Raw genomic sequence first — 27,117 nt, 5'->3', positions numbered from 1 at the left:
GCAGCATGTTGGTTTCAGGCTCGACAACATCCATTAATTAAAATGAAAAACAACAAGGCAGGACTGATTGTGATCTCACATTGACAAACTGGATGGAGAGTTAGGCGGCAAAGATTCCCCTTAAGCAGAGACAGATGGGCAGAGCCCAGGACATTATTATACCTTAAGGCTGAGATGGGGAGTCTGAGGCTTTTTTGATGTTGTTGGACTCCAGTTCCCGTAACCTATGACCATAGGCCATGCTGGCCAGGACTGGTAAGAGTTGGAGTCCAGCAACATCGGACTAGGACTGAGGGAGCCCAACAATATCTGGAGCATCAAATGTCCCTGGTCTGAGACAAGAGAGCTCAAAGTAGTGAAATCAGCTGGGGAAAGCATAAAAGGTATACACTGAACCTGGGGCAATGTGTGACCACTGGATTTTCAGAACTAGTCTTCTGGACACTGGGTATAGTGGCTAGAATTTAAGGCCACAAAACCAAGGTTCAAATCCTCCTTCAACCATAACGCTCATTGTGATCAGCCTAACCTAACTCTCAGAGTTGCTGTATGCTCTGAGCACCTTGGATAAAGTGCAGGTAAAAGATAATGAATGAAAGAGCAGGTGCCTAGTGGGCATGGGCTCAAATGCACCCCCTTAACCTTCTTTTGCAGAAACATGTGGTCATATGTACACACAGACACCTCCCATGACGTGGGTTGTGTTCCTATGTTCCCTGTGCATTCTGAGCTCCCATTCCCCCCCTCCCCCGGTTTCCCAGGGAGCTTATGCTTTTTTTACCTTGCTCTGTGTCTTGGCTAGCCCAGCTCTCCCAAGTCCAGCCTTCCTCTATGAATAACTAATGCCTTGGATTCCTTCCATGAAGAAATCTCCCCTGATCCAACATCTCCACATTTAGCAAAGCAAATCAACTGGAAGCAAACCAGCATTCCTCCCTTGCTGGATCCCCATGCTGCAGTGACTCATCTGGGTGGGGTTCATCTGGCATCTCCCAGCCTGAATTGAGTGAGGCAGGAAGGAGACTCTTGTTCTGCAGTGTGCATCATCAACCAAAATCTTTGTGGAGAGGGTGATAAAAGACGGGGGGGGGGGAGAGAGAAAGATGAGCAGCAGTGCGGGGGGGTTGTTTCAAGAACAGCAACCTTCCCTTGCATTCAGATGGTGTAGTACAATATTTATAAACAGCTGATAAGCAGCATTAATATTTGGATTTAAGCATAAAACAGCAAGTGTTTCCAAGTGGCTTTCAGTAAGTTCAAGAACAGGCTGTTGGAAACCAGGAAGTTACAGCCACGTTGTGATTCTGTAGGAAAGGAGCTGAAGTGTCATCGTCTGAAGCAGAGGTTGTACTGCCAGAAGTCTTCCCACACCTTTCTGTACTAACTATTCTTATGAGAGATCCTCTCCAGTCTCCTTGTTAGCTTCCCTAGGCAAAACTCAGGGATGTAGTTTTAGGATCCCAGCAAAAGTTAGAACCTCAGAGACCAAAAGCAGAAGGGGAGTGTCCCTGTTTCCCTTGTGCTGAGTGACAGCCTGATCACAAATTCCATGTGCTCAGCTTGAGGAATGAGCTCACCTTGCCAGCCAACTTCTCTTTCTCTCCTGCCAAATTACAATGATATAGATACACACAAAAACATTGCTGTGGTTTGCTCACTGGAGGTCTGAAAAGCTGCTGTCACTGCATTAGCTCACTTGGACAGCAAAAAGCCAAGGGAAAGTTTTATTACACAGAGGCCACTGCCAGTGCCCTGGTCTGAGGAAAGGGAAGTCCAGGACTGAGGCTTTGCTGGGAGAATTCCACCACGTGGCCTTAATGCAATTGCTGCCCTTAAAGGGACAGGCGTACTTTGTGAAATAAGATGCTACACCTCTCTCTGGATATGTGCACCACCCCATTCAAATCTCTCAGGAAGTGTAAGCAGGACTAATCTAACCAATGCTAAACAGGTGTTTAAAAGCAACCTTTAAAGCAAGGAGCACACACATGATGTTGAATCCCACAATGCAAATTCATTCTTCCCTGAATACCCACACTAAGTTCAATAAACAGATAGGGGCACAATTACCCCATTCAGGTCTAGGGAATCCCTCACACCTGCCCACCCCCATCCCCATCCCCCAGAAACAGTACTTCGGTCTTGTTGGTATTCATCCTCAATCTGTTGACCACTATCTACCCCCACTTGAGGGGAAAACACTGTAACTGGGTTGCCAAGTCTCCCATTGGAATTAGTGTGGAAGGAACCAAGCTTCAGCAAATAAATGCAGAGGCCAAATCAATAGAAACACAGCCCTTTCCCCTTCAAGATCCAAAATGAGTATCTGTATGGAAGGGGCACCCTTGGGGCGGTAAGCTTTGGCTGCTGCAGTCCTGATGCATCATAACCTCCCTCTAGGCATGATCACATCACAGCATACAACAAAGATGTCCAAGGTTAGACAGCAGAACGAAGCTATTTAAAATGACTGCGCAACAGCATCTCATTTTGGCCAAATGTCCACAAGCAATGGTAGTCTGTGGGCAAAATGTGACAGTGAACCACAGCAACCTTAAAAAAACCAAAAAACCCAAAACTACCTAGTCCAACATTATGAAACATCTCATACTTGTTATGAGATGACCAATGCTCATGCTCTATCTTCTGACTTTAAATGTAGATTTCCTAGCAGGAATTGGTTGATATGGAATGTGGCCAGATGAACTGTTGTGATGCATCCAAGTAGGAACTATCAACCTTGTGGTCAAGAGTAAAGTGAATCTAGGAGCAGAGGTCTCACCTGTGAGTTACTTGGGAGCCCCTCAAGCTGGACATGGTCTCCTCCAGGTTCTGCCGCAAGTCAAGCACATTCTGTACTGTCCTCTTTCTCTGGGATTCAGGATCTGTTGGAAGAAAAGGATGGAAATTCCATAGTGAATAACAGAAAATAAAATATGACCATCACAATGGACTTGCTGCAAGCATGGGCTCCATGCAGTCCCCACCATACCTTGTAAAGCTTTCATCCCTCAGTTTGCTTGTTACCACCTCAACCTCTACACTCCTATTAACCTTGGTATGTGTGCCCTATTTGCCCACCCTACTTGTACATTTTTCTCTTTCCCTCTGAGTTGACGGCATGTGCATATGTCTGTGCCCTGCGTAGGAAAGTAAATTTAAGGAAGGACCACAAACTTGCAGAAAATAATTGTAGTAAACCCAGCTGTGTCTAATGTTAAAGCTGTCTATAAAACACAGACTGGCAGCTGGGAACCAGCCCCCCAGTACATCAATAGCTTGTTCCAAAACTAAGCCAAGCTGCTCATCTTTTGTCCATTTCTCCATGTTTTTTATTTCCCTGCAGTTGCCTTAAATCTCCTTCTACACTATGTTTCTCTAAGGATTTTAAACTGTGAGGAACTTCTCTGGAAGGTTCCAGAGAGCAGGACTAGAACTAATGGGTGGAAATGCCAAAGAAGCATATTTCAACTAAATATTAACAGAAACTTCATAAAAGCTGTTACACAGTAGTCACAGCCTGCGGCTAGCATAATACTTATTGTATGGAACTAGCAGTCACTAATAACCTTGTCCTCAATGCATCTGTCTAATCTTCTTTTAAAGCCATCCAAGCTGGTGGCTACCACTGCCTTCTGCAGGAGCGCATTCCACACCTTGGTACTTAAACAAGCTTTGGTTTTGGAATGGATTTCCAGAACGGATTATGTTTGAGAACCAAGGTACCACTGTATTCCATTCTATGCGCTATGTGGCATATATTTGTATACTGCTTTTCCACCCAGGAGCTCAAGGCTGTGTATGTTTTCCTCCTCTTCCTTGTCTTATATCTGCAACAGCCCTGTGAGGTAGACCAGGTTAAGTTAATGTATAAGCAGCAGTTCTTGCCAACAGATTGCAGGAAGTCCAACCCACATTCAGTGTACCAGGCCCAGGAAATTCTGTTGTCCTCCCAAGTCAAACCAGCCATCTTTGCTTGCCAAGGTGCAGGCTGCAATGCTTAGTGCCACCTAATCTGTCTCTCTCACATACATAGCACCCTTCAGCAGAGCTTCTAGGGTAATATGCAAAAACAATTTTCTTGTGCCATAACACCAGTCCAGACAAAGCATTCATGAACGCTAAAGAGTACTGCATTATTGTTGTTATTATAATCATTATAATCATTTCCTCATTTATAATTGCTATTTTTAAGCACAGCCCACACAAGGTGATATACATATCACTAAACACAATACACTACAAAACCAACAGTTGAACAAATTATAAAACAACAATGCAAAAAAAAGCCCATAAAACATATGCAGGTCAATTAAATAAATAGTGCAGCAACATCACTCCTGGCAGATAAGAAAGTGATGCACTGTAAAACAACTCTCAAAATAAAAATCATATCATAAGAGCTAAATTAAGGGGGGGAAACAGCCTGATATAAATAGATTTTTAAAGCTCAAAGCTTCGTAGTGTTGAGGTTATCTACAGTTCCATGGGAAGAGAAACATCCTATTTTCTCAACAGCATAACACACCTGGGACATCTGACACATCTGCCATTAGGAGAGCCTGTCTGACAAAGAGTTCTGTTCTCAATACGTCTGTTCTGTTCATACGTCAATAATACTGGCCTCCTGCTGAGCCATCATAAGCAGACCTTATTTTGAACTTAGAATATTCTGCTTCAGAGGATAAGCAGCAAACAGTGGACCCACATTCAGCCACATTCACTGTAGCCTATTATTCTCTATAGCAGTGGTTGTCAAACTATATTATCAGGGGTCCCCTCAATCAGAAGATCATTAATAATAGACCCGAAAGGCAGTTTCCCTACCTATTTTTGCCCTGCAACATGCAGTAACACAGAAGGGTTTGAAGTTTTCCAGGGTTCACTCTCAGTCCTAGAGGATGAGGACCAAGAGGCCAGGCCAGCACCCTGGTTGCACTGACCGTGCATTACAGAATGGGGGTGGGGAAGTAGTAGCCCTCCAAATGTTCTCAAGATGCCAACGCCCAACATTCTCAGACAGCATGGCCAATAGTCAGAGATGATGAGATTTGTAATCCAACAACACTCTTAAGGACCCAGTTTCCCTACACCTGCTTTAGAACATGCCCCATGATCTTCTGTAAGGGCCAACCTAGATTCAATGGCAGCACTTTAGGGAATGCACAGTCAGATCAGCCACAATCACATAGAAAGCAGCAGGTGGGAGCCTGATGTAAGATGCAAAGAGGGCACAAGAGTGACCTGCTACTATTGCCTCTCTCCAAGGAGTTGAGTTTTCTCCCAGCTGGGCTCATTTCCAGTGTTGGAGCCCAGCTGAGGGAGAGACTGTGATGATATAAGCTACAGAGAAAAGGAGGGTTCTGCAAACCTCTTCCATGAGGGTTCTGCACACCTCATCCTTTGCACTTTCAACCAGAACCCTCACCTCCTGCTTTTGGTACTATTATGGCATACTCGAGCTTGAAACACTCAGATCCATCACTGTCATGCCTAGTTGGGTCCTAACAGACAGAGGTGCTACAGGAATTATTCAACCAATAAATCAATATGGAAAGGGCTCCCCAAAGGTAGAAAGTTTGAAAGCTACTTCTCTGTATACCAGCCTTTCTCAACCTGATGGCCTCCAGATGTTGTGGACTACAACTTCCATGATTCCAGCCCATTAGTCATGTTGGCTGGGAAGGGTGGGAGTTGTGGTCCCAAACATCTTGTAGGCACCAGAGGTTGGTAAAGACTGCTGTAGATTATCTAGCATGGTACTTACAGACTATATAACAGTTTTAGTGAGAGAGAAGGGGGAAGAACCAACAGGAAGTCATACGTCCTGGACAGCATGTTGAACCATTAAGAAAAGAGCAGGAACCACAAGTTCATAGAGTGCAAAGATAGCTGCAGAAATTCTGGAAGCAAGCAAAGGAAATATTATATGAATCCACCCTGAATTAGGTCCCATTCTGGAATACAACTGTACTGGTGTGGGATGTGCATAACTGAAGTTTCCAGTGCCATGTGAACTCAGGAAGACAGGAAGCAGGATGCAGCCCAATACTTGCCTGCTGTGGCCCTGGCAGTGCTGCTTATCCAAAGCTAATTCTCCAAAGCACTGGACTTCTGCCTAGTGCTAGGCAGTAGCTGTGGTGGGTCGTAGGGTAGCCTGAACCACAGAAAGCTGTCTGCTGAGTGGCTTTGAGTATTATTTCTGGAAAATTATAGTAGACACTTTCTTCTCATGTTTTATAAGGCCTGAGGCATGGGTGCAGCACAGCCAGACTGCTGCACTGCTGCTTCCCTAACACTTTGCTCTGTCCTATTTTCTTCTGGCACAACCCACCTGGCAATCAGGTGTGAAGCCCAAATCTCAGCTTATATCCTGCCCATACCCAAGCTGGCAGAAGTGGAATCGTATGCCGTAAGACATTTTAAAGCCGCTTTCAACCTAGCCAGGGTATCTGTGGTGGTAACTCTGGAGGAAAAGAGGTGGTGTGGATGGGTGAGAGACTTTTCTTTTCTTTTTTAATAACAAAACAGGAGCCATAACGGAAACTCTGGGAAAGCAGCCAGTTGACTGAAGCTGGAATGAATGACAGCAGCTGATACACTCAGCAGCAGGTATGCTCATTCCCTGGGATATGAGCTGCTGCTGTTGCCGTTGCTGCTCTCAGGAATTCCAGTCTAACCTCTCATGCAGGAATTTGGAGTTGGCTGCTCAGTCAGAAGGCTGCACACACTTGTCGAGGGAAGCGAAGAAGAGTAGAGCTCCCCAGCTATGGAATGTGAATGGGCCAGGATACAAGAGCAACCCTCCAGCCTATGAAGAAGGAACAGTTTCTGTTATCTTTTACTTTGTACAAGCTGGCTTTTCTCAACCTAGTTGTTGTTGGACTATAACTCCAATCATTCCTACCTAGAAGTTCCAATGATCAGGGATGGTGGGAGTTGTAGTCCAACCACATCCAGGAACCCAAGGTCAAGAAAGGCTGGTATAAGCAGTACAATCTAAATAAGCAAGTAAGAAAAGTCTGAAAAGCATGGCTCGGTAAGAGATATGAAGAAGAAGAAGAAGAAGAAGAAGAAGAAGAAGAAGAAGAAGAAGAAGAGGAGGAGGAGGAGGAGGAGGAGGAGGAGGAGGGGGTTGGACTTGATATCCCACCTTTCACTCCCCCCTTATGGAGTCTCAAAGCAGCTAACAATCTCCTTTCCCTTCCTCCCCCACAACAAACACTCTGTGAGGTGAGTGAGGCTGAGAGACTTCAAGGAAGTGTGACTAGTCCAAGGTCACCCAGCAGTTGCATGTGGAGCAGCGGGGAAGCAAACCCAGTTCACCAGATTACGAGTCCACTGCTCTTAACCACTACACTACACTGAGAGGTTCCAAATGGGATAGGAAAGGGTTAGCTAGGTGGCGGCGGCAGGCAAGGAAGGGAGTTGGTGTGCTCTATATAGCATAGCATTCCAAAGCATTCCAGCCCCTGGATTCGCAATAGGCAAATGGAGACCCTGAGCTCAAGGACCTCCCCTGTTACCCTTGTAATACAGCCTTCACCTGCTTTTGCTCACATAGGCCAAAAAAGCAGTTCCTGGGTTTGGTAATACTTTCAAAAGCTTAATTATTAGAACACATTCTCAAACACAGCTGCCGCTTCCTGATGATTTAGATAAATTTATTGTCATTGTCCGTATATACACAGTATACACAACAACGAAAATCAAACACCCAAGACCGGATTCACATACACATTTGCACGTATCTCCAACACTCTCATCCTATTCAGACATAATCTATTAAAACATACATAATCCAGAATATAACACAACCTATTAGAAGCATAGCATAACCTAAAACCTATCTCATTCCTTACTACTCACTGCTTGCTATTTCTTACAACTGGCCCTGAGACCATTGTTTAGTGCAATCAGAGCTCTTGGATAGAAACTATTCAGAAGGCGTGTAGTTCGTGTTTTCATTGTCCTATATCTTCTGCCCGAAGGCAACAGTTCAAAGAGGTTGTGAGCAGGATGGGTGGGATCTCTCAGGATATTGTGTGACTTCTTCAAGCTGCGAGACGTGAAGATCTCATCCAGGGTTGGTAGTTGGAGCCCAATAACATTCTGGGCAATTTTAATTATTCTCTGTAAGGCTTTTTTATCCATTCCAGAGCTGCTCCCATACCACGATAATATACTATAGGTTAAGACACTCTCAATGGTACTATGATAATAGGACAGAAGTAGGTGCTGGGATAGATTCAATCCTCTGAGCATTCTCAGGAAATACAACCTCCCCTGCACCTTCCTCACAACCATATTAATATTTGCAGTCCATGAGAGGTCCTCAGAGATGTAAGTGCCCAGGTATTTAATCAGTAATGACATAATCAGCTGGGCAGAAACACAGTTCTGTCTACAATACATACTTACATACATGAATGCATGCTTATATACATACACACACACACACACACACACACACACACACACTCCCTGGTGTGCACAGCTGAAGTTCAAAAGAAAATAACTCTCAAAATGGGATTACAAAGTCCTTTGCCCCATCACCACCACCATCATACTTCTCTGAGATAAATTACAACATCCAACTCTTTCAATGGAGTGACTCAAGAATGAATAGATATGGAAATCAACAGTTCCAGTCCATAAATCTAAACATACACCATGTCTGGAGAAAGAGTATGAAACTTTATTTTGTCCTGCTTCACAACTAGAAATCCCATCCCAGTCCCACCCACACAGCACATTCCCACCCACACTGTGAGATATGCTAGTTGCGTTGTGAAATGTAGGGGGCAACCTGATTAAAGGATTCTCTGGCAACAAATGCTGCTAGGAGCCTTTTCTGACCGGCTTCTTGTGCACCCGCTTCCCATCCATGCAGTCACCCCCCCCCCACCCCACAAACAAGGAAGCAATTGGATCAAACCATGCGATTCAGACCCCATTCCAGATGTTACAGCCTGAAGCAGCCAAGAGGATGGCTCAAGACAGTTATTATACATACAGTAGCAGCAGGGTAGGAACTCGAGGTGAGAGTTCAAACCACACACAGAGCTCGTAGGGTACTGTACGCCCAAAAGGACTAGAGTAGGCCCACTTCCAATCTGGATCTGCATTCTTAAAAATAATAAACCCCAGCTGCATACAGAAACATTCCACTAAGCAAACATTCTACCTCCAATAAGTTCTTACAATGAAAGCTAAAACAAAGAGGTTGCCAATGGATAGTAGACTTGATCAGTGCTTCGGTGGGATCTCCGCTCTGTGCTTTCTCAAGGAACAACAAGGTATATGGATAGGTAGATATGCATAGATATTATACTATATACAGCATACAGTATACATATACAGAGGGAGAGGAAAGGAACACATGCTCACATTACTGAGATGTGAAAACCTGAATTTTTAAAAAACTATTTTTAAATAAAAAGTAGAAGTGAAATTGTATATTGTATATTGTTGCTTTCTGATAAGCGAAGTAACATTAAGACACGGCTAATTCACACTATTGCAGATCACTTATAATCTAGCCTAAGATACACTATCCGACGTTAATAATGCCTGTGAAGATAACATTGCTAATGTATTTGAATGGTTTACTAAACAAGCAGTGCTCTCAAGATGAGACTGATGCTGGAAAAGTACTTTCAAATGTTGCAGAATTCACAATACAGATACAACACCATAGTACCTTCACATGTGAACAAACTGAGGCTGGCAGAAATTCATCTCTTCCCCCTAAGCAAATATAATTTTTGTAGTGTATGTGATCTCCATGGCCAGGGTTCACCCCAGGAGGATTTCAAAAATCTGTTTTAATTGTTAAAGCAACAAAATAGCATGCTTAATCAGGAAGTAGATTGCTCCAAATTGGAAACTTGATTTAAATCAATGCTTTAAATTGACCTTTTTTTCTTGGTAATTTAAACCACCTTTATTTAAATCAATGCATCCTGTTACGAAGCACTACCAGTAAATGCCCCTGGCCTATTTCGCTTGCCAACGCTGATTCTTCCACAGAAATTGGCCTTTTTGCAAAGCTCTGAGAATATCTGTTGGTAAGATCCATCACGTGAATAATTATGATGTTTGAACCAGGTCTGCTATTAACAATCAATACTGTGTGAAAGCAGAGGAAGCCCAAATGAAAGGTACACTGTTGAAGTAATCAAAACTGACACATTATTTCATCAGTGCCATACACAGCACAGGACTGGACATTAGTGGGTTGGTGCAATCTACATGTGGCCAAGGCAGGACACCTCAAAGACTTTCCTCACCCTTGTTCTCAACAGCTGCTCAAATGGATTCTCAAAAAGGCTACACCCCCTGCAGTGTTCCAATGCTAGCTATCGGCAGTCTGCCGGTGGGACACAATCTCTTTGTAGCAAGGTAGCTACCCATAAAGTACCAATAGCTTAGATTTTCATCCTCTCTGCCAATCCATCCTCTCCTTATTTCATTCTAAAAGGATCAGTCTCCAAGAGTATTACTGAGCCGAGCCATTCCAAATGGGCTTCTCTTTCATCTTCTGAGAAAAGTTAATGCCATCAGAGAAAGATTGAGCCAGAGTTCACTGTAATTCTGTAAAAGCATAACAGCTTCAGAGAGAGAAAAAGCCCCACTTAATACTTGCAAGTTTCAAATACTTGTCTTGCATGTCCCTTTTTTAGTAACTTAGCACTCAGCAAATCACAATCCACTCCCCCTCTTCCATTTAGAAGATGTGGCTCTTGGGAAGCATGCATATAACTTGAAAAGGGCAGCACAGGTATTCATTTCAGAAAGATCAGTACTCTGTAGACTGGTGTAACTGAATTTTGTATCCATACCATGCATTTAAAGCTCATTTAAAGCGTATTGCCTCCCCCAAATAATCCTGGGAACTGGAGTGTACCCCCCTCAGAGAGCTACAATTCCTAGCAACCTTAACGAACTACAGCTCCCAGGATTCCTCTAGGAAAGCCACATGTTTTAAATGCATGATATGGCGGTGGCCAGTCTACTCTCACGAAATACCACACTATTCTCTCACTACATTCTACTTTATTTGCATCTTCAAGAAACAAGGGAGCACATCTGCATAATTAAAAAATGGCTTGTAGCCAAAACAAGCTGAAGGCCACTTGTGAAGCCAATATGTCTCCCCCAACCCACCCCAGCTCATTTGAGTCCCTCTCTAGAGGGTCAGAGCCTCATTCCCGAACAGACTGGTATGTATTATGTTGATCTACAATGGTCAAGAATTATAGTGATCAACCAGGGAGATGCAGAACTGATGAGATGCGACTGAACAGAAGGGCACTTGTCGTGTCACCTAGAATCAGGTGCCACATTCACAGATGGGAGCAGACTCACCCAGTAGAGCGCACACTTGCAATCTCAATATTTCCACAAGGCAAGAGACTCTTGCGAGTGAGCACATCACACCTTGCATTCAAAAGCTTGGCAGGAGGGGCAGGGAAACTTGTTAGGACATCTTCCATCATTTCTGTCCAATTCTCCTTGTCCTGCTCCCAAGAACTGTGTTTGCTGCTGAGCCTGCACCATTACTTGCCTGAATAAATAATCTCTTTCTTACTTCCAAGTAAGAGTCTCCATCTGCCCGTGTTTGGCAGAAGCCAGGACAGAATCAGCACCTAAAGAGGAGATTCTCAGATTCCGGCAAGCCTCTCCAATTGAGAATAGTTTGACCTTTCATGAAGGTCATCACTGAAAAGTTGTAGTGAAATGCAGTGCAAAAAAACAATGAGTTGACCCATTCAGATATCAAAGTGGAAGCCTGGAAGAATCAAATGCCATGCTTAGCAACCTCTCTAGGAAACACTATTCCATGTTGAGGGAACTACAGCTTTAAGCAGATCTCCCTGCCTCACTCCACAATTGATCATAAGAGTCTTGGATTTTGGCTTGGATTTTGTTCTGAAGCACAAGGGATGCCATGGGCTCCCTGCAGACCCCTCTCAAGCAAGTGCCTCCTCTCCCCGTACTTCTTCTATTCAGCCTGTGTTTGCAGGTGTCAAGGGACTTTTAGTTCTCAGTGGGGAAGCACTGGATGTTCAGGATTGTAGCTGCAGTCAGCCAGAGACCAGAAGCTGTTGAGACTGCATGGTGCGGTTTGTTGTGGACAGTGCCTGTCTGTGTACGGGCCAGCAAAAAATGTACAGAGGATAAGCAGCACCCAAAACAGTGGACTCCCTGCAAAGATTCCTGTGGGTAGTTGATACAAAACAGCTCACTGTTTGAGGAAATCAGAATGAAACGGAGTCTCTGTTTGCTTGTTCTATGCTGGCTTATTAGGAGGGTGAGTGGGTGTATTATCAGTGTTTGTGTGTATCTATGTGTGTCTGTGTTTATATGACTAGTAAAATTAGTCTGGATTCAGAAAGGACCTACTTAGATGACTCAAAGGTCTGCAAAGGCTGCCTTATACAGAAAGGCTTCATGTATGCAGGCTCTTGTTATCCGTGGTGTAAGGGGGCTGCAATCACAGTTTGTAAATGCCTGTATGGGCATTTCCAAGGGCAGGCAGTTTTGTGAATGATATACGATGCTCAGGAAGATAAACCACGGAGCATTCAGTCTAGGAATAAGACCAGCATTCTAAAGGCTTAGAAGAGTTACTGGACACTGGCACAATCTGGAAAATGACAAGTTATACGGTATTACCTGAAGAAATGAAACATTTTCTAAAATGTTTTCCAGAAGCAAGCAGAGGGAAATTTGGGCGATAAAGCTGCATGCACCACTGGTCCTTCTCCCTTTATTTAAGTGCAACATAGGTAGTGTCTGGTATAACTGATGCTCGCCATTTCAGAAAGAAGACAGACAGAGATTTGTTAAGCACGCATATATGTGCCAAGCCAATTAGTTTAAGAATTTAAATTATTTTTGCAAAAAGTCCAAAGTCAAAATATTCCACATGAGAAAAAGAAGTCAAAGACAATCAGGATCATAAACAGACTCTGTGGCCCCATCCCACCGAAACCAGCCTAGAATTGACTGCTTCTTTGAGGATATGGCAGAGGGAAGTCAGGATTAAATAAAGAGGAAGACTAAGTACTTTTCTTGCAAATGGACCATACGAAAGGCACAAAGTTCAAATCCTTCCAAAGCTACTCTCAGCATCTATGTGAGGTGATGGCCTTGTGTGGTGAAATTCTGTATTTGCATTGTTTTTAATAGCTTTTCATGTTTTGTTACTTACACATTGTTGTAAATTGCCCTGATATTTTATGAGATGACCGCATGTAAGTATAAATAAACAAATACAAACTGTAATCGTGAATGTCCTCACTAAGGCAATCTTCACTAAAGCGGCCTGTGTTCAGGACTTCAGGACTGAGCGCCACCAAGTTCCAAGATTCATTTCTATTTAGCTGTATTTCCATCAGCTCAGTTTGAAGCTATTGGCCCAGTCATACAGTTTCAGTGGAACTTTCTCATAAGAGCTTTTGGGATAGCAGCCAGTGCACAACTGATGGAAAAATTCAATGCATTGCACACCACACATGTTATTAGCTCCCGTTAGTAGACAACATTCCACGTATACCAGGGGAAGAAACAGGCCATTACCATCTAGTGTGGCACATATTAACTTACTATTGAATAAGTAGCCATCAGTTAAGTTGCCGCAATATATGGCAATGATTAATAACTAAATGCAGACATACTGCCCATGCTCTGCACCTCTCAGAGAGTAGATACATTCATATTTCTGGTATAAGGACACTGCATTTGTATTACAATTCATTGCACCTCTGCTTTTCTTCTTCTTTTCTCCCTAAAACTATACACACAGTCCCATTTATAAATAGTCACATGGTTTTCAGGATAACTACATACGAAGAGCCTTGCTGGATCAGATCGAAGGTCCATCTGGTTTCATGGTGGGCAACCACCTGCCTATGAGAAGCCCACTATGGCACAAATGCAATAGTCTGAGAGAAGTAAGATATGAGTGCAATGGCCCTCTCTCTGTTGCTCCTCTTCAAAGGCAAGGGAATGGGTGGCACTGTGATCTAAGCCACTGAGCCTCTTGGGATTGCTGATCATAAGGTCAGCAGTTCAAATCCGTGCGATTGCATAAGCTCCCGCTACTCTGTCCCAGCTTCTGCCAACCTTGCAGTTCGAAAGCACACCAGTGCTAGTTGATAAATAGGTACTGCTGCAGCAGGAAAGTAAACAGCGTTTCCGTGTGCTCTGGTTTCCGTCAAGGTCCTCCATTGCGCCAGAAACAATTTAGTCACACTAGCCACGCAGCCCGGAAAACTGTCTGTGGACAAACGCCAGCTCCCTCAGCCTGAAAGCGTGATGAGCGTCACAACTCCATAGTCGCCTTTGACTGGACTTAACTGTTTAGGGTTGTTTACCTTTGTCTTCATCTACTCTGATACTGGAGGTTATACACAGCCATTATAACTAGCAGCCACAGGTGTTCATCAACAGGTCACTGGAGCTAAAGAGATTGATGCACAGATCAGGAGTGAAATGCCCTGATAAAAATGCAAGCAAGTGGAATAGTAGGTGGCTATTGGATAGAAAAGAGAGATATTTCAGAAATCACAGCTACTATTTTGAAGACGTGGGCAGCATTGTAAAGTATGCATTTACAGTGCATTTATCTGTGCTGTCCCCGACTCAAAGTAAAAGCATTTAGCGTGAAGGGGATGAAGAGGCCCCTAGAAGCAGTTTTGTAGGACTAGTTAGTAGCAGGATGGTAAAGCAATTAAGGGGAGAGGAGCTCAGAGCTGGGCTTGCACATTATACCACAAGCTGCCAAATCAAGTCTCCTTCTTCAACACTTAACATTTCTGTGTTGCCTCCCTGTAGAAGCAGCACAGCACCTGCAACATACAGCCACAAGATGGCAGCAAAAGGCCTTGGATGGTGAAGATGGGTTCAGTCAGAGTTCTCAGAACCAGTGCTTCCAATTAGTCTAGCAAAGCACAGAAAGATTGAGAAGAACATTCAGAGTTGCAATCATGTCTGTCTCCTCTGCAGCAACCCACAGCCTCGGCATAGCCTCTAAAACTCATTACAGATGGATCCCATACTATATGACTATAGGTAAAGCTGGAGGGAACTACATGACTAATTAACAAAAGATAAATACATTTTTCTTCCTATTAGTGGCGCTGTGGGTTAAAGCCTCAGCGCCTAGGACTTGCCGATCGAAAGGTCGGCGGTTCGAATCCCTGCGGCGGGGTGCGCTCCCGCTGCTCGGTCCCAGCGCCTGCCAACCTAGCAGTTCGAAAGCACCTCCGGGTGCAAGTAGATAAATAGGGACCGCTTACCAGCGGGAAGGTAAACGGCGTTTCCGTGTGCGGCTCTGGCTCGCCAGAGCAGCGATGTCACGCTGGCCACGTGACCCGGAAGTGTCTCCGGACAGCGCTGGCCCCTGGCCTCTTAAGTGAGATGGGCGCACAACCCCAGAGTCTGTCAAGACTGGCCCGTACGGGCAGGGGTACCTTTACCTTTACCTTTACTTTACACTTATCTTGCCCTGCCAAGTAGTGTTGGTGATGCTAAAGTAAGCAGTAGACAGGAGCTGATCTCCTTAGAAGACCTGAAAGGGATATTTTTTTAGCACTGTGGGTCCAAGTTTAAGCCTCAAAATACATAAATGGGTTATCACAAAGCTTTCCCCATCAAAACCTACCTATCTGTGCAGTTGAAGTGTGACATGTTAAAGAAAGGGCTCAGCTAGAAAGTCTTCCCCTAAGCAATTCTCCATATGCAGAAAGACATTGGTGAAATGGACCATTCAAGAATGCTAGGATGCCCCACCTGAATTCTGAAATGACACTAAGCTAAGAAGACTATAGTAGCCCCTGGCCTGTTCCAAGTTTTGAATCGTCTTCAAACTAAAGGAAATGTGGATACCTTACTTCCACCTTCACAGAGTTTACTATGAAGTTGCTAAACCTAACTGAACTTTGGGGGCGATATTCAGTTGGAAACAAACCAGCGGCTCTCAAAGAATCATGGTGCCATGCCCACACTGAATCAAACAACCATGCTGCCCTACGCACACCATGCAAGGAAGAAAGGCAGGTGTCAGGGGCTCAGGAGCAGAGGCACAGGGAAGAGAGGAGATGGAGAGCGAAGGGGAAGAATCCGAGGGGAGCGTAGGAGAAGAGGACAGTGGACCGAGGGATTCCATGAGCCTCTCCAGCGAATCGGAAGATTCACAGAAGGGGGCGCCAGTGGCCAGGGGTAGGGGGTTCACAAGGGGAACGCCCCAGGAGCAAGGGGGCAGCAGGGACTCCCAGAGCAGTAGTTGGAAATCAGGACCAGCTTCCCCACCAGAGCAGAGTGGGGGGGAAGAGTCCCAAGGATTGGGGCCAGTGCATTCCCCACCAGGGAGAGAAGATAAGGCAGGGCTGACCACACCTCCATCGGAGAGTCAGACAACGGAGGGGAGGTCAGATCCGGCCAGTATCCCGGAAGAGGGAAGCAGTGACAGAAGTAGTGTAACGGTCAGGAGGAAGGTCAATGTACAGGAGCGCGGGACAGCAGAGAATGAGGATTGGGAACCGGGTCCTAAAGCCCGCAGGAGGCAGGGGGAGGAGCTAAGCGACTCAACGTCGGAAGAGTCCAGAAAGGGCAATGCCCCAGCGGGCAGGAGGACCCAGAGGAGGAGAGAGCAGCGTAAAAGGTGGAGCAGGGCTAGGATCTTAAACTGGTGTCATAGGGGAGGAGACTCAGACGGTACTTCGCCGGTCTAGGGTTAAGACGTAGAGCTGCGCGCTGCGGCTTTGAAATGGAAACTGAACCTCAATAAAGACTTTTGTACATAACGACAGCCTCGCGTTGGTCCTCTGTGAGCTGGGACTAAAGGAAATGTGGATACCTTACTTCCACCTTCACAGAGTTTACTATGAAGTTGCTAAACCTAACTGAACTTTGGGGTCGATATTCAGTTGAAAACAAACCAGTGGCTCTCAAAGAATCATGGTGCCATGCCCACACTGAATCAAACAACCATGCTGCCCTACGCACACCATGCGAGGAAGAAAGGCAGGTTTGGTCCAGCTTCTTCTCTCCCCACTCCCTACCCCCAGAAGGAGCTCTTGGCAATATTAGCTGCTTTGTTCTAGCTTTCTCCCTGATCATCATGGTCTTTGTGGACCCAATGATGCTGCTGTTCCACTGCACATGTCCTCATGAGAAATACTGGACAATAAAGATGAGCACTGAATAGTAGCATGTGTCTAAGGACATGACTGGACTGCGATGTGCACTGTTGACCCCAGAATGATGTATAGCACTTAGAGCCGCCATTTCTTTAGACCGACTTCCAGCAAAAACCTGATCCACTGAAAAGGAGAGCAGTTTTGTGCAGCACTCTTGACCTGAGGACAAGCCACAAATAGCAGTATATCCTTAATGGTGTTTCACCCCTATGAGACCACGCTGCCAATATTTCACTTCCGCAGAAGGCCCCACCATTAATTTAAAGTTTCCATTAAGGACATGCTTAAGTGTTTCCTGCCAACACCTTGCTTCACTACAAAGTTCCTTTCAGCAAGATGGAAAGGGAAGGTTGTTACAGGAACACAGGGGCATCACTGGCATGAGCAGGTTTCACATCTCCCAAGATGCCCAGAGCCAAGAGCATGCAGCCAATTATCAGCGTACAGTGAGAAACTGTTTAGAAAACCCTCTATATCTTGTTGCTACACAAATAAAAAAATTGTGCTGAGATCAAATAGCATTTTAACTCTTAGAGTGAGAAGAGAGAATAGCTCTCGTAAAGTGGCAATTCTAAAAGTGAGGAACTTCAGTCCAGCACTGATTGTCTGCAGGATGTTTCAGCAAATAGTATCTTCCTCCAGCCCCATCCTTTACCATTAATTATTGAGAACTAAAAGACAAAGGATTGCAACCCCAAACACACTGAAACAATGGTAAGGGGGAAGGTAGCCCAGTCATCATACCATGTGTGACCTGACTTTGAGAAGTAATGAGTAATCCACACACATTAAAAGATAACACATATTCAATTACATAATTAAGAATACAACATTAAATATGAGTTCATAACTGGTATCCATTAGTGATCTGAAGTCAGAGCTATGGCAAGCTATATATTCCTGATGAACAAATCTGGATGAAAAAGCTAAGTGTTTACGACTATCCCTTATATCTGTGGAATGCATCTGTCCCTGCCATTAACTCCCGATTGCCAAATCAAGGGCTTTTCTCTTTAAGACACAAAGCACAAGGTCCCCAAATCAGCACTGACTTTTGCTGACACTGGGGTTAATAGGGAAGAGAGGATGTAGCACAGGAAAAGAAAGCCTGGGGATTGCACAACAAGCTGGGGTAAAAGAGCAAAAGCAACAGAGGAAGACAGCTGATGATTTGGGCAGGAAACGTTGCACCAAGCTATGAAAAGGAGCCATAGATATTTTTTAAATTTCCTTGCATCAGCAATCCCCAATCACTTATCCCCACTACCACACTTCAGCCATCAAATGTAGCAGCCCAGCAGTTTAGTACAACTGATTGCTTTTAGGCAGAGATAATGTCAGATGCGTACACAAAAATAAAGAAAGCACTGCATTCATGGCAATATTCATCTTCCAAACAGGTACAAACTAGCACAAATATGAATGTGAGATTCCTAAAGGCAACTGGTTCACTTGTGCAGTTGGCACTAGCTTAATGAACTTGGTGGCAAATGAAGGAGCACTGTACTGTGCACAGATGTGAACTAGATTTCACAGCTGCAATGAAACTGGCATACAGCAGCACACTGCCAAAATCGTGAACAACTGTGGCTGTTAGTTTTCTCCTTATGGCCTCTGCTGATCTTCTGAAAGTGAACGAGAGTACCAGCCACAGAATCTTTGCGGATCTTAGAACAGGCAGTTGTGTTGTTTCTTTCCACCACACCAATTACCCTGTCTGATACCGCTGGCACTGTCAGTGTTTGGAACTCAAATAAAATAACAAGACTCAAACCATTCCCCAAACCCATAACTGAGCGTGAATTTTGCTAACAGGCCTCAGTGTTGTAGACCATTTGCAGATCCATGTTCATTCAAGGCATGGCAGCAATCCCAACTTGATCTCTGCTTCCACAGTCTGCTTCCAGAGAGGCCCCTGCCCTTCCTATTGTAAAAGTCTGAACTCCATTTGCAACGACAGTTTGCAACAAGCTTCAGCATATTCCCTAGGATGTCCAACAAGTGTTGCTAGGTTGGCAAAAGAAACTTGGCTCCTTAATGAAGTGTATTCCAGATAGCACTGGCTGACTGGCTTTGGCATTATCCTCAGAACACAACTTTTTGACTCACCACAGCCATTGCTATCAGTCAGCCCACGCTACTTTACAGCTGTGCTGCTATGAGCCAAATTGGTTGTATGCATGTGACACCACATGCTGAAATTAATCTGAATTGATTTTTGGCATTCCAACCGGCATGAACACAAGTGACTTTCTCATGTCTGCATGAGCTGAAACCCATGGCAGTCATGGCAGAGAATCATGGGTTAAAAGAGCAGACCTAAATAACCCATATTTTGGTCATATTCCTCTGTATCCCTGAAGCACTATACCTACCTTACAGAAAGACTCATGAAGAACATATATACCAAATATGGCACATCAGTTATTTCTCAAAGACCTTGCCTTGCATAGTATACCATGTAATGAAAGACAGCTGGAGCTATCAGTTGGGGATATTACCCTTAATAGCCAAAGCTAAGGCCATCTGTAGTGCAAGCAGCAATCCCCAGCTGGCATTCAGAAATACTTAAAACACACAAGAAATGGCCAGGATCATTTTAGAATACATTTTCCCCCAAAGGCAAAAGAGCAGGGTTTGGTCATTTTAGCATCTTAAGCAAAATATCAGAATCACTATATATCCATAGCCAGTCCCTGTGCTGCTGGGTCTGATTGTCTCCCTTCAGCTGTTCCTGCCTGGACTTGTGTGTTGCTTAAATCTGAAGTCATTTTCAGATGTTATATGAGTTTTTTAAAGATTTCACAGAGAGAGGCACTGTCTAAGTGTAAGTTCAGTTTAATGTGCATACAGAGCCCCATCAGGTACACAATGCCCCTCCCCTCCCCCAGGCACCTTTAAGTCCCGATTACATTTGAGAAGGGCTTGAGCATGGAGGCACAAGCCAGCTCACTCCCACCTTCTCTCCCAAACATTTTTTACTCTCCATAAATATTTGCTGGCACTCAGGGATGGAAATAGAATTAATTAAACCCATCTCACATTAGCGTGCCACTCAGAGATTGATTCATATCTGAAACCCTTCATGTTTATAAGTAGCCAAATGTATCGAATATGGGAGTCGGGGGACAGGGAAACATTTATACTGCAGGCTTTACACAGAGAATACAGTCTTACCTTGGATTCCAAACGCCTTGCAAGTCAAACATTTTGGCTCCCGAATGTAGCAAACACGGAAGTGAGTGTTCCGGTTTGCGAACGTTCTTTGTAACTCGAAAGTCCGACACGGGTTCCACAGCTTTCGATTGGCTTCAGGAGTTTCCTGCAGCCAATTGGAAGCCGTGCCCTGGTTTCCAAACGTTTTGGAAGTTGAACAGACTTCCAGAATGGATTCCGTTTGACTTCCGAGGTACGGCTGTACTTGCATTTGTGAATGTTCTATTTACAGTGTTTTTCATTCTCTTTCCCGTAAGTTACAAATCCATCTAGGGTATGAACAGCACCCTAGTTCAGTTCTATACTTGTTCTTATTTTTGACATCTTAAATGTCCATTAGTTTGGAGACTCAGAGAGCCCATGAAACAACAATTACAACAGCTGCCTGAGGCTTTTTACTCCCCTATGTCTGCCCTCATTTAGGCAACATTCATACTCAGCAGCCCAGATTACCCCATCCACCACAGACCAGGTCTGTGTGAGTAAAACATGCACATGATCCTTGGGTTGTAAATTACTGCCCCCCAAGAAAGTGTTATTCAGAGAAGATCATCTGATAGCCCAACTCTGCCGAGCTCCCTTCCTCTGTAGCATCACATGCAAATGTATTTGTAAATATAGTCTATTCACATTTGTCTCTATGATCACCATGGAAATGGCTTACCAGAAACCAGGCCTTTTGCCGAACACTCTCTCTCTCTCTCTCCCCCCATAACTTTATTCATTATGATAACGCTATGAAATTCAAGGCCAGGTCTTCCATGAAACTGCATAAAGGAAAGCCTATGTTAGCTATGCTTCTGTCTAATTCTGGAGGTTTAAAAGAGCTCCAGACCGAGGGTCTTGTTCCCGTAGAGCAGAGATGGGGAAACAAGTTGCTCTCCACATGCTGTTTGACTCCAACACCCATCAGCCCCAACCAGCATGGTCAATAGCCTGGGATGATGCAATATCTGCAGTGCCACAAGTTCTCCATTTCTGCCTTAAAGGGAGATGCCCCAAGTATAAACCCGAGGTAAGGAGAAGCTCTTAATTCTGAAAGACATTGGCCAGTAGATCAGTATTAATATTCATGGTCCTGAATTTTGTAGCAGTATAAAAATGAAAACATGTATAAAAACATGATTCCACCCAAGGGTTTGTGAGTGAGTTCTGAACATCTTATATACTTGAAAGTGTGGGTAGTGGTTAGACTGTCAAAGTAGTACTTGGGAGATCAAGGTTCAAGACCCCACTCAAGACACAAAGCTCTCTGGGTGACCTTGGGCCAATCACCATCTCTCAGCCTAACCTATCACACAAGGTTGTGCTGTGCGGATAAAATGGGCACAGGTAGAACCAGGTACAGTATCTTGAGCTCACTGGAGGAAAGATGAGATGCAAATGTGATGATATCTTTAATTTTTCACTTTCTACAGCTATACATTCAATATGTGGGTGACCACATACAGCTCTATGGACAAGACTCCGCCATCCTTACAAAATCCAGTGGGGGTACAGTGGTACCTCAGGTTACAGATGCTTCAGGTTACAGACACCGCTAACCCAGAAATAGTACCTTGGATTAAGAACTTTACCTCAGGATGAGAACAGAAATCGCGAGGCAGTGGCACAGCGGGAGGCCCCATTAGCTAAAGTGGTACCTCAGGTTAAGAACAGTTTCAGGTTAAGAACGGACCTCCAGAACTAATTAAGTTCTTAACCTGAGGTACCACTGTATTTATGTGCAGGCTATCTGTGGTTATCGTGCCTCTCCTTTGTGAGAAGCGGCAACATCACTCAAAGCCCTACAATGGCCAGCCGATCCCCGTATCTCCTTCTGAGCACCCTGCGTTGCTATGGAGATGTTGGCGGTGCCTTTACTAAACAGAGGTCACGAAAGCACCAGAGAGGGGGAGAATTGCAGGGAAAGATGACTGATGCTTGAAAAGAGATGGAAACTATCTGACTGGAGATAGAAACAAAAGCAAGTGGATGGAGAGCAGTCTAGCTACCAGCAGAGCAGATGACCTGAGGGGTGTTATGTAGGGATTCAGCCTGTGTGTGATCACCCAGCTCCGTTCAAAGGTGGGAACTGTAGCAGAAAAGCAAGGCACTGAAGGGCCAGAGTGAGATACATGATACTCATTGAGCCCTTTTAAAAGCTTCTGCAAAGTATGTATGGAAGATAGGTAAGGGGTGAGGCAAGGAAGTGGTCAACAGCAGCACAGTCTCTCCTTTCTCCTGGTGCCCCTGCTGAGGCTCCAGCCTCTGACACACTTTTACAACAGTCTTATACCTCTATTCAGATATATTCATGCTGTTTGGGGAGCTTTTATTCATTGGCTTCATGGTCTTCTCTGTGGCTGTACCTTCCTAAGGAGGCCTGTCCAGCCCGTCCACCTGCTGGCTTTTCATCACTAGGTGAAGACCTTCCTATTTAGGAAGAACTCCTACCTGTTGAGGTGCTTTGGTTTTTCGCTGGTGTTTTTTGCTTTCAGTTTGCTGCTGTGCTTGTTTTTATGCACTTCTTGATTGATTTTGTGTTTTTTTTTAATTGTTGCTGCTTTTTGCTTTTGCCTTTTATTTGTTTGTGGCACTTGCTTTCATTTTGAACTTGTAAATTACTGTCATTGGCTACCTAAAGGTTTACCCACATATGCTTACAATCGTGTGTACATGCTGATATGAAACTGTTTCTAATGCAACTCTAATAATCTGCGAATGTTCTGTACTCGAACATTTTATATTTGTGTGCAAGTGTGACCATATTACAAAACAAGCAGGCACAAAAATAGTTTCTGTGTCGGGGTGCTTGTTTGTTCATGTGTGTGCAACTGCCTGTTGTTTCATTCAGTACAATGCATTCAAACAGGCCCCTAGTTCAGATACAAATCAAAGCTGGAAACGGCTCCCTCTGACACTATAAAGACTTTAACAGTGAACAGGAATTTGCTATAAAATGCTTTGCTATAATTCTGAGTCATTATGTTGGGGTCCCATTATATAGTAGCAGCAGCAATGAATCTTCTCAGCCAGGGAAATATTTTAAGTGACTGCAAGATTCCTCTCAAACGATAAGATAGGGGCTGAAACCCTGCAATAAAAGGCAGTATTCCACAGCAATAAAGATTCCTCTGCCTCAAAAGAATATCCCTGGATCTATAAATCCTTGCACTGATTTGTGTGTTCCCATAAACTGAACCACTGACTTACTGTGATATTGCAGCTCCACCCAAAGCTTGGCTACACATTACTCGGCTGCTCAGATGAGAAGCTGCTGGCGCTGCCTGTTTAAGGGCCCGCTACCACAAAAGTCCCCCATAGGCAGAGAAAGTGAGGAAGGAAGGAATCATGATCCTAACCCTTGCAGTCCTAGGAAGGAGAAAGCATAGCTCCTGGCAGAGGAAGTGTTAATTTTTTAGCTACCAATTAACCTAGTGATTAGAAGAGAGAAGAGCAGAGAAGCCCAAAGCCCTGCTGATACAGGTAGTTCCTATATGTCAGAAGCTGCTGCAGCAAAGATAAAAATAAAAACCTCTGAATCTCTCTTCTAATATTTTAACTGCAGTTCATTCATTTTCAGCTTTGTATTCTTGTTATAAAAAGTGCCTAGACATTCCATTGTTGCACCCATAACCTAGGTTTAAGGTGCCATTTAACTCCTAGCTTTCATATCTCAGTTTCTAGCACTGTCCACTGCCATTCACAACAGTCTAATTGTCAACCTCAGGCATTCATATATTATGACCAAAGCCCACAAAATCATGAGATGTGGTCTAAAGTAATAAATGTCAGCCTTTGTTTGCCTTTTGCAGTCACTCGCTTCATATTTCTTTGCACAATTCTCTTCTTGAACTCCAAAGGGTAAAATATTCACTTTGTTATTAACTGGAAGCTGACCAGCTCCACACAATAACATAACTCTAAGGAGCTGCTGGGCTTTCAGAGAAATACATACCATGTGATTTTTATTTATTTTTTTGCAAAAGAGAAAGTAAAAAGAGAAAGAGGAAAGGTCGAATAGACAAACAGCTCTAAAATCCATCCCCTGTACCAACATTTACTGACCGGTTGACAGTGTAAGGTGACATGTCAATAATAACCTACACTGTTTTCAGGTGATGATGATGAGACTTAATATTTATACAGTGGTGCCTCGGGTTAAGAACTTAATTCGTTCCGGAGGTCTGTACTTAACCTGAAACTGTTCTTAACCTGAAGCACCACTTTAGCTAATGGGGCCTCCCGCTGCTGCCGCGCCGCCGGAGCACAATTTCTGTTCTCAACCTGAAGCAAAGTTCTTAACCTGAAGCACTATTTCTGGGTTAGCGGAGTCTGTAACCTGAAGCGTCTGTAACCTGAAGCGTCTGTAACCCAAGGTACCACTGTATTGCAGTTTCAAATGTTCAAAGCACTTCACAATGCATTATCTAGCTGTAAATTTTACAACCCTGTTTCACAAGACAGTATCTCCTATGTTGCAGATGAGATGGAGAGGAGACTGAGTCTGAGAGAGAGTGGCTAAGGCCACCTAAAGGTATGGCAGAGACCTCTTGGAGCTGGCAGGGACATTTAAGTTGTCACAACATAACTGGGCGTGGGAACAAGTGGGCACAACTGGCATCCCAGAGAGCATTAATGAGGGCTGATAATACAGCTACCAAGTCTTTACAAATCCACTGCAAGAAGTGAAGCTCATTGCTTTGAGCTGGGGTGAGAACCATCTCTGCCCAAAAGGTGCACATTGACTAGTGAAGTACAATTTGAAGGGTTCACTGTACTTCAAATGGATTCAGGTCTTACGTTAGTTTTGAACCATCTTGTAATTCCCCTAACTCTTTTGCTGTTCCAACTGTTCTTGAAGAATGGCAGAAGAAAGATAAACCATCAGATTTGGAAAGTTTTTTGTATGGAAATCTCTCTCTATGGGATCCACCTGGTGTCTGCAGCCAAGTGTAACTCACTAGCCAACACATTATGCACTCCTGCCCCATGAGAAGGACACAAAATGCTGTAATACATAATACAAAGATTAAGACGCTTACATCAGAGACTGAGCGTCCCATTAATGTGGATCTGCATAGTAAGGTTGCTAAATTTACATCTGCCAAAGGGCATCAGGCCACTGGGCCATTTCATCTTAGCATTTCTGGTGGTTCTGCAGTGGCAACCCTAGGCAATGATGAAAGTATTAATTCCTTGTGTCCTCTACCATGCTTTCAGGGGCAGGAGGAAAAATCCCCCTGACCCCTGAGGACTACCATCTTTCACACACAGCATGATTACCATTTAGAAAGCCTTCACAAATAGAATTAGATGGTTTTGGAATCGCTAACATGGAATCTATCTCTGAGCCATTTTCATGCACAGCTGGTCCTGGAGGCATAAGCAACTTGTTAAAATCGCCTTCCCTGTTAAATTAATTCTCCTTCACTCCCAAATCTCAACAGCTATTTAAGGAACTAAATTATCAACCAAGAGCTATTTTTGTTTCCCTGACAATCACTTAGCATTAAAAAAAATATTCTGGGTCACTCATACCAAAAAAATAAAATAAATACTCATTAAAGGTTCTTTCTCAATTCTACATATTACAGCTGGTGGTAAATCTTTTGCAAATGCCAGTTCATCCCTTAATACTTTGGTAGCAGACAGGATTTTATCAGTTATGAGATGCTCATCAACATAAAAGCTGGGAGGAATGCCCATATCACCTGGTGTCTAATCCTGCATGTGTTTCCCTTCTCTAGACATTTTAACCTGGAAGCAAGTGAGGCATGCTATCAAAATGAGACATTTACACCCACTTGGTACAGTTGAAAAGGGCACCTAGACGCACTAACAAATTTGATGGAATTTTGTTGGTTGGTTAGTTTTAGCACATTGTAAATTTGGTACCGTAATCTGTTTATAAAATATAATATAGTATATAATATAGTAATCTGTTAAATTCTGTACCATCCCAAATTGTTTGGACAGTAATACACTTAACAAGAAATAATTATTTATACTTATTCTGAGTTACCCTTTGCCCTCTTCAACTTTTCACCTGGAATAACTAACGCAGGATGAGTCGCATCATGGTATAATAATAATAATAATAATAATAATAATAATAATAATAATGGCAGCAGCACAAGAGTGCAGGCTGTGGGGCATACTATAGGTACTGCATATGCCTAACATTGCCTAACCTTCCCTAATTAGAGATTTTTCTAATGAAGAGGTAGCAAATCTTTTCCAGTTGGAAGACTGCAGGCATTTAAAACAATTTAGGGAACACGTCTACAAACGTTAACTATTTTTAAAGAGCCTGTTTGCTCACATATACTATCTTGAAAGAGAGAAAACTCCCAATTTATACACACGTACACAGAGAGAGAGAGAGCGCTTCCGAGTCACCTGGAGTCAGTTCTTGCTTTTCACAGATGGCCGGTTGAGTGGCCATTTACAAGCCTGTTTTGAAGGCATCATGAATTTCATCTCAATCCCAAATCTAAACTGAGAGAGACAAAAGGTGAACTTTGTGGTCCCTTAAGTTGCATGTGTTTTGTTCATCCAAGGCTTGGCTCTGGACTGATATTGGCTGGGATGGCGGAGCCTTCAGTTGCTTAAAAAGGTCTCCTTAAGAGCCATAAAAATGGCAGCTGCAAAAATGAAATCATCACTCCCACTCTGAAAGACAAAACTCCGCTCAGCCATAGGAGCC

General features: G+C 43.9%; 1 protein-coding gene across 7 annotated transcripts in view; it reads right to left on the bottom strand.

Moving 5' to 3' along the window:
• NAV1 (neuron navigator 1) overlaps positions 1 to 27,117 on the bottom strand; it is a 292,439-nt gene that overhangs the window by 127,933 nt on the left and 137,389 nt on the right. For all 7 annotated transcript variants that reach the window (XM_079978772.1, XM_079978776.1, XM_079978777.1 and 4 more), the window contains one exon: positions 2,783 to 2,885. In XM_079978772.1, coding sequence (XP_079834898.1) covers positions 2,783 to 2,885 — 103 coding nt within the window. The remainder of the gene's footprint in view (positions 1 to 2,782; positions 2,886 to 27,117) is intronic.

The sequence above is a fragment of the Podarcis cretensis genome (assembly GCF_951804945.1).
Source record: "Podarcis cretensis genome assembly, chromosome: 6".
Classification (NCBI taxonomy): Eukaryota; Metazoa; Chordata; class Lepidosauria; order Squamata; family Lacertidae; genus Podarcis; species Podarcis cretensis.
Note: the sequence above shows the minus strand (reverse complement) of the source record. Positions and strands in the feature narration are given on the sequence as shown.